The 7,508-nt window shown below is 69.4% G+C and overlaps 1 protein-coding gene across 1 annotated transcript in view; it reads right to left on the minus strand.

Annotated features, from left to right (window-relative positions):
- Positions 1-7,508, minus strand: part of USP36 (ubiquitin specific peptidase 36) — a 9,932-nt gene continuing 2,424 nt past the window's right edge. The window contains exons 2-20 of the mRNA XM_026036839.1: positions 7,286-7,498; positions 7,020-7,130; positions 6,810-6,912; positions 6,439-6,506; positions 5,935-6,005; positions 5,680-5,762; positions 5,359-5,470; positions 4,928-5,068; positions 4,601-4,701; positions 4,385-4,523; positions 3,853-4,193; positions 3,507-3,795; positions 2,700-2,836; positions 1,717-2,091; positions 1,379-1,545; positions 927-1,064; positions 616-731; positions 406-538; positions 1-334 (exon numbers count right to left, since the gene is read on the minus strand). Of these exons, the coding sequence (XP_025892624.1) occupies positions 407-538; positions 616-731; positions 927-1,064; positions 1,379-1,545; positions 1,717-2,091; positions 2,700-2,836; positions 3,507-3,795; positions 3,853-4,193; positions 4,385-4,523; positions 4,601-4,701; positions 4,928-5,068; positions 5,359-5,470; positions 5,680-5,762; positions 5,935-6,005; positions 6,439-6,506; positions 6,810-6,912; positions 7,020-7,130; positions 7,286-7,498 (2,837 nt within the window). The 3' untranslated portion in view covers positions 1-334; position 406. The remainder of the gene's footprint in view (positions 335-405; positions 539-615; positions 732-926; positions 1,065-1,378; positions 1,546-1,716; positions 2,092-2,699; positions 2,837-3,506; positions 3,796-3,852; positions 4,194-4,384; positions 4,524-4,600; positions 4,702-4,927; positions 5,069-5,358; positions 5,471-5,679; positions 5,763-5,934; positions 6,006-6,438; positions 6,507-6,809; positions 6,913-7,019; positions 7,131-7,285; positions 7,499-7,508) is intronic.

A 7,508-nucleotide genomic window follows, 5' to 3' on the forward strand; every position in this document is an offset into this window, starting at 1 on the left:
GCAGGGGGAGAGGGGGCAGCAGCCCCAGGCACTGAGGAAGGACCAGGCTCAGCAGCCCTAGAGCCCAAGGCACTCTGGCCCTGGGGCCAGGGAGCAGCCTGAGCCCGGGAGCAGCGCCCGGAGCAGGGAGCACAAGAGGCTTCCAGCACCTCAACCCCCGGCTCGGAGCCCCAGGAGGGAGGTTGGGGGCAGCCCGGACAAGTGGCACCTTCCCGGGGGAAGCTGAAGAGCAGGGCCCCTCTGCTCCCCTCCTCGCTGGACGCTGTGGGGAGGGCGGCCCTGCCACGATCCTCGATCCAGGAGCGCTCCCTGCGCTGCGGGCTGCAGCCAGGCCCTGCAGGGAGAGCAGCGTGAGCAGYGGGACGGCGCAGACCCTGCGCCGCGGGGACCCCTGCCCCTGCTCACCCTAGAGCCGGTAGCTCAGGCTGGCCACCTTGGCAGGGTGCGTCCCCGACCAGAAGTTGCGCTTGCTCTGCAGCTGCTGGAAGGGGTTGAAGTGTCTCCTCCGCTCCCGCTTCGGCTTCTTGCACTTCTTCACCTGCGGGAGGCAGGGGGAGGCTCAGGGTGAGCAGACAGCGGGGGCTGCAGCCCCGCTACCTCCCTGCCTGCACTCACCTTGCCCCGGTCAAACTCCTCGTCCCACTCGTCGATGACGGTGGCGCTGCGGGCCCAGGTCGCGTCGCGCACAGCGTCCTGGCTCACGGCCGAGATCTCTCCGTCCCAGGTCAGAACTGCGGCGCGGAGGGCAGCGGTGAGCGCAGAGCCGGGCTCCTCCGTGCCCCGCGGCACCGGCCCGTGAGCGGGACCCACTCCCAGCCCGGCCCTCGGACACCCCGGCTTCCCTGGGAGCCCCTGCCCGGCTCCCATCCGCTTCCCTGCTCCGGGCAGCTCAGGAGCCCTCCTTGTTGGCGCTGCCACCAGCTCACCTTGCTTCCCGTACGCCTTGTCCAAGGAGTCCCGGAGCAGCTCCTGCACCACGCTGGGCTCCTCCCGGCCGCGCTGGGACCCAGCTCGGGACTGGCCATCCCTGCCGCATGCTGCCACCGCGGGGACGGCGGCACAGGCTGCAGGGAGCACAAGGGTATCCAACACTGCGCATTCCACAGGACGGATCTCATCCCGGGACACAGGAAGGTCCCTGTGAGCCCCCAGCCTAGGGCAGTAGCAGCAGGGCTGGCAAACTGACGTGTCCAGGGTGGCACTGGGACTGCTGTCCAGCCCTGCAGAGGGGCCATGACCAGGGGTTTGGAGAGGGGCACCCCGGGCTGCAGCAGAGCCTGCGAGGCCACAGGCACGCAGGGCTTGAAGAGTGGCGGGGATGTTGGGGTGGGCAGGGGGATCCTGGCTCCGTGCAGGGGGGGCCTGGGCTGCTTTGTACCTGCGGCACCGTCCCCGGCGCGGGAGCCGTGCGCGGGGGGCTGCTCCGTGCCCGGGCTGCCGGGGCCTTCCCTCCGCTTGCGCTTGCGGTGCTCGCTCTCGGCGGCGCCGGGCTCCGCGCCCGGCGGCTGCTTGGCCTGCATGGGCTCCGCTTCAGCTCTCGCGGGGCTGCAGAAGACACAGGGCTTCAAACACGGCCTGGCCAGAGCAGAGCTCGAGCTCGGCGGCAGCGTCACCTCCCCTGGGTGGCACCCAGCTGGCCCCTACCTGCCCGAGGGCTGCCCCGCGGCCTCCTGCATCCTCCTCCTCTTCTTCTTCCTCTTGAGCGGGGACACGGACTTGGTGCTGGGCTCCGGGGCTGGCGACGTGGCCCGGCTCTCGGCATCCCGGCCGCCCAGCCCCTTGCTGCCACCGCTGGGCTCTCCGGCCACTGTCCCCTTCCTGGCAGGGCACCCCATGCCCTCTGGAGCTGGGGTCTTCCTCTTCCTGGGGGGGCTGCCGAGCTCATCCTTGCCGTTCACGGCCAGGGCGCAGGGCCCCCCCTGTTCCCAGTGCTGCCTGCGCTGCTTCTTCTTGGAGAGCGGGGCGGGCGCCTGTGCCCCGGTGCCAGGGAGCCGCTGCGGGGAGCGGGCAGCAGTGCCATGGGGCAGGGGGCTGGCCCGGGGGGCCGGGCTGAGCGCGGGGCTGGGCGGCTTGAGCGCGGATGAGGGTGGCCTGCAGGGCGGGAGAAGAGGCTGCGTGACCCGAAAGCAGAACAGGGGGGAGTCCCCGTTCTTGGTCCCCACCGTGCGGGGTGCGAGCGCAGCGCCCCGACAGTGCCGGCGCAGCCAGGGAGCCAAGGAACCAACAGCGGCTCTCGGGTCAGCAGCTCTGCGCTGCCCATGGTCCCACACCCGGCTGGCGAGGCACAAGGGCGGCTGCAGCCCAGCAAGGGCAGGGCAGGAGCGGGGGCTGCCCAGCGCGTGGCTCCCTGGGGAGCTGCCCAGGCTGTGCCCTGACGTGTGACACAGACGTGAGGCCAGCAGGACCCGTGTCCAGCCGTGTGACACGGACGGGCGGCCAGCAGGACCCGTGTGACACAGACGTGAGGCCAGCAGGACCCGTGTCCAGCCGTGTGACATGGATGGGTGGCCAGCAGGACCCGTGTGCAGGATGGGCTGCGGCTGCCGTGCAGCACGAGGAGGGCTGAGGCCCCGGCAGGACCCCTCCCCACGCCGTGTCCCCATCCACAGCGACTGCGCCGCCCCAGGGCGGCCCAAACCCGGCCTGCGGGGGCAGAGCTGCCTCCCGCGTCTCTCCCGGCGGCTGCTTGCGCCGCTTACCTGGAGCCGCCGCACGGCCAGGGGGAGGAGGAGGAGGAGAAGTCGGGGTGGGTGCTCGTGGGGGACGAGTGCGCAGCGGGGCGTGCGTGGGGCTGTGCGCGGCCGTCACTGGCGCTCGCCCTCCGCGGGGTGCTGCCCTGCAGTTATCGACATAAATAAAAACTTGGTGGTCTAAAGGAAGAGGTTTCCGTGAGCCAAGAGGAGAAAATAAAAAGGGGAGCCCAGAGAACGGGGAGGGGAACAGACACAGACGGGGAGAGGAAAGTGGGGGTGGTAGAAGAAGAATCAGAAGTGTTTTCAGTTAGAAGCACAAAGGAAAAAAGGCAGGAAGGAAGTTTAAAGTGCAGAAGCCCCTGAGCACAACCCAGGGCAGCGCCCGCAGGCCAGTGCCACCCGTGGGCAGGACCCCCTGTGCGCCCGGCTGCGCTAGAGCAGCGGCGCGGCCCTGCCCCGCTCCAGCCCCCCATTCCCGCGCACCCCGGGACGGGGCCCGCACGGCTGCTCTGGCCGGCGCTACCCCAAAGCGGACACTGCCCTGGCCAGTGCAGGGCCTGGCTCAGCAAACACCGAGTCCACGCAGGGCAGCGAGAGCGCTCGTCCTGCGACCCGCGCAGGGGACAGCAGGGAGGGCGCCTGTGTCCTGCGCCCACAGGCTGCCCTTCTGCAGGGAGGGCACAAGTGCCACCACCCCACGGTGCAGGGACTCTCCCGGCCCGTCATGGCACAGCCAGACCCCCAGCAGCAGCACCGCGCGCCCCAGACACGCGACGAGCCCTGCGATGTGTCAGGACAGCAGCCCAGACCCACCTTTTTGGCAGAGAGCGCCAGTTTCTTGGCCGGGGGCGGTGACATGGTGCTGCTCAGCTCCACAGTCGCGCTGCCCAGTAAAGAGGATTTCAGCTTGCCCAGCTTGGAGTCTTGGGCGCCCGCCGGCTCGGCGCCACGGTCAGCAGCGAGGTCTGCACCATAGTCCGTTTCCTGAGAGGTGCAGAGGCCGCTGGCTCCGTTCTTGGCCTTCCTGGCCAGCTCTGGGGCTTTGCTGTGCGCTGGGCTGGCGCTGCGGCTGCTGCCGGAGCCCCTCTCCGTGGCGCCGGGGCTCTCGGCGGTGCCGCGGGGCTCCGGGCCGGGCACGGCCACGGGCAGCGGCCTGGGCGAGGTAGGCGGCTCCTTGCGCTCCCAGGAGCCCTGCCAGGGCAATTCCGCTTTGGCCCCACCGCCGTGGCTGCCGTTGGAGAGGCCCTGGCTGGCCCGGGCTGCAGGAGGCTGCTGCGGGCTGGCGAGCGGCTTCTTGGGCCTGCAGGCTGCGTCACCCGCGGGTGCTGCTGCTGCGTGGGTGGCTTTGGGGGCCGCGTGGGGCGAAGGGGCCCCGGCAGGCGGCCTGGGCTGGGCGGTTCCGTTCTGCAGCTTCGGCACGGCGCCCAGCGCGCTCCGCGCCACCGGGACGCCCATCTCCTCCGGTCCCTGCAGCTTCCTCCCCTGCAGCGCGTCCGGTCTCTGTGCAAGGAGAGAGGCTCATGTAGGAGAGGACAGGACACGGACACGCGCTCTACCCTCTTCCCCATGATCCGCTGGGAAGGGACCCTTCCCACCGGCGCAACGCATCTCCCGTCACGATGCTGCCGCCCATCTGCCCTCGGCGAGCAGCGATCGGGATGCTCTTGGCCAAGAGCAGCTTTAGGACTCACCCGCGCCATGAGCGGGGAAGACGCGGGCCCATTGCTCACGGTGTTCTTGACGTGATCAGAGGCAGCACCGGCGTGGCCGGGCAGGCTGGGGGCAGCCTTGGCAATGGGCCCCTCGGGGCTCTTCTTGGCACTGGGGATCCTGGGGAAGCAAGAAACGCCCATGTTTACTGGGAGGACTTGAGCAGAGGGGAAACGGAGGCTGAGGGCCCCGCTCACCTCAGGTAGAACAGCACATAGGCCTGCTGGTTGAGCACCACCTTGATGTTGCTGGAATGGACCAGGGAGTCGTTCATTTGGTACCACTGCCCGTTACCGGCCTGAGGAGGGAGAGCAGCACGCGGTTGGGCTCGGTGCAGGCACGCTGCGGCTCTGCAGGGCAGCGGGGACCTCCAGGAACATCGCCCCCTTCATTCAGAGCCCCTCTGCACAGCCCGGGCAGCCAAGGGGGACCAGGAGCACGGGCAGCAGGTGACCCCGCTCCCTGCAGCTCCGCGCCCTGCCGCGCGCCCAGCACCCACAGCGCCCAGCAGCCCCCGGCCTCACCTTCACGTAGCAGTAGTAGTGTCCCGCGTGGCAGCTGTAGCCCGAGTGCACCAGCACCGCGTACAGGCTGTACATGACGGGGTCCCCGGTGTTCTGGGACATGTAAGGACGGATGTTCAGGAACTCCGGGTACCCCACGTCCTGCAAAGATGGGACAGCTCAAGTGCCTGCACAGAAGCTACCTGCTAGAGCAGAAGCAGCTCCAACTGTCTTATAGGTCCCATCTTCCCAGGGAGGGAGATCCAGCCTCTTCCCAGATCAAAAAGGCAACAGTAAGATGTTCCATGAGCTATAATCCCACTGCAGGTCACTGCAGCCCCAGAGCAGGGCTGGTGGAAAACGGTGACCCGTGGCAGAGCCTGTGCAGGGCTGTGTCCCCCCATCCCGCTCCGGACGGCCGTGTGGGGAGCAGGGGACAGCCCCGCGCTCACCTTGGTGATCTTGCCCCCGCTGAAGTTGGCGAAGCGCTTCAGCGAGAGCGTGAGGACGTTGGACGCTCGGTGAATGGTGAAGCGTTTGCTGGCTGGCACCTTCTTCTTGCACCTGCACGGGAAGAGCTCGTGCAGTGCACTACGCAGGTCACTGCCGGCCTTGGCCGGGCCACGTCCCCATGGAAGTGACCGTGGGGACACCAGGGCCCCTGCCCACCCAGCCACGTTCGCTGCCCCTGAGCCTCTCCCCAAGCGGCGGAGGGAGCTGGAGGCTCCTGTATCCCATGTGTGTCGGGCTCGCAGCCCTCGCCGGGCACTCACCTGGCACACATGTAGGCGTTCTCGCCGCTCAGCACGTCCGAGCGCACGAACAGCTCCAGCGCTCGCACGATGTTCGCTGCTTGCTGCGGAGACAGGGCAGCGCTGGGGGCGCGCGGGGCTGCCGGCCCCGGCCGCCGCTTCTCTCCTGCCCCTCCTCGGCACCAGCGGGCTCGGAGCCGCGAGCGGCAGCAGCGCCGCTGCAGACACCAGCCCGGCAAGAGCGCAGCCCTTCCCCTTCCCGAGCCTCGGCCGTACCCTGATCTCCAGCGCCAGGTCCAGGTAGGGGTCATAGGTGTCCGAGACACTCTTGCACACTGAGCATTTCACTGCAAAGGACACAGCAATGAGCACGCAGCATCTGTTCCACCATCTCCTCTGCTCTGCTCCTATCCCACCCCAAGAGGAGGCAGCTGGAGTGTTCCCCGTCTCCCAGGTTTTGGTCCCAGGGTACCAGCACCGAAATCTTGGCCATGCATTCACTGCCTGGCAAGGGAAGGACTGACAAGTCCCGTCTTATGCTGAGAACAAGAGAGCTGCTCTTTCCACAGGACAACAACGAGCCCACTGGGACCCCCAGGCAACGGCTTTTTGCGGTGCCACAAGAGAGGACAGATCCACGAGAGCTGCAGCTCCAGATAATTTACAGGAGCTGTGCAGTTTCCCAGAGGGTTTGCTTTGGTGCAAGGCCCTCGGGTTTCTCTTTGGCTCTGCCCCTGCAGTTGCAGCGCATGACGCCGGGTCCGCACAGCGCACACTCACCGCGGGAGCGCAGGTAGCCGCCGAAGATCTGGTGAACCAGTGTCGTGGCCTGGGTCTGGCGATCCAGCCTGGGAAGGGAAGCACTGCGTGAGCCACCGAGCTCCGCGACCGCAGAGCCGCACCACTGACAGGGACCACCTCAGAGGAGACACCGGCTCCCCAGCGCGCCCGCAGCCACAAAACGGGGGCAAACGGGCGGCAGATGCGACTGGGTGCTAGGGAGAGGACTCAGACCCGTTAGGGCCCCAGCGCTGGGGATGCGGGCGCAGCCGCGCCGGGGCACGGGGACAAGGGCGGCCGAGCGCCCCGGAGCGGGAACGGCAGGGCCGGGGGCGGCAGGGCCGGTGCCGGAGCGGGCGCGCGGCGCCCACCTGGCGCAGCCGCTGAGGCAGGCGCGCTGCATGGCGTCGATGGTGTAGCGCAGGAACTCGTGCGCGTCCTCCTGGCTGCCGAAGCGGAAGTGCCGGGCGATCTCTGTGGGACGGGGGAGTGGGACGCGGGCTCGGCGCCGCCCCGGGACGGAGCGGGCTGCTCCGGGACCGGCCGCACGGCGCCCACGCGGGGAGGGAACCCGTCCTTACTCTTGAGGTCTCGGATGAAGGAGACGGGCTTGATGGCGTTGCCGCTGTTGGCGAACGCCTGGATCGTGTGGTTCTGCATAACGCACATCATGCAGAAGCCGCCGTGCTGACCTGGGGCGGAGGGACGGCGCTGGGGACGGGGCGCCCGGGGAAGGGGCTGCGCCCGTGCCGCCCTTCCCAAGCCCTGTGCGGGGAGCTCCGGGCGCCGGGGAGCGAGCGGCACGGGGAGCGGGCAGGCGCCGCGGCGCGCGGCCGCGGGCACTCACAGGCGCGGCCGTGCTCGCGGGACAGCAGGTAGTTGGCGAGCGGCGCCGTGTGCGTCAGGCACTGCAGCGTGGCGTTGAGGAAGCAGCTGTTGCCCAGGTTGTGCAGCCCGGCGGCGGCGCGCCGCGCGCGCTCCCAGCGCAGCCGCAGCCGCTCGCGGGGGAACAGCACCTGCTGCGGGGCGGGCACGCCGTCCCCGCCACCACCGGCTCCGGCTCCGTGCGC

Source organism: Nothoprocta perdicaria, unplaced genomic scaffold (assembly GCF_003342845.1).
Source record: "Nothoprocta perdicaria isolate Ctin4 unplaced genomic scaffold, notPer1 scaffold_187, whole genome shotgun sequence".
NCBI classification, from domain to species: Eukaryota; Metazoa; Chordata; class Aves; order Tinamiformes; family Tinamidae; genus Nothoprocta; species Nothoprocta perdicaria.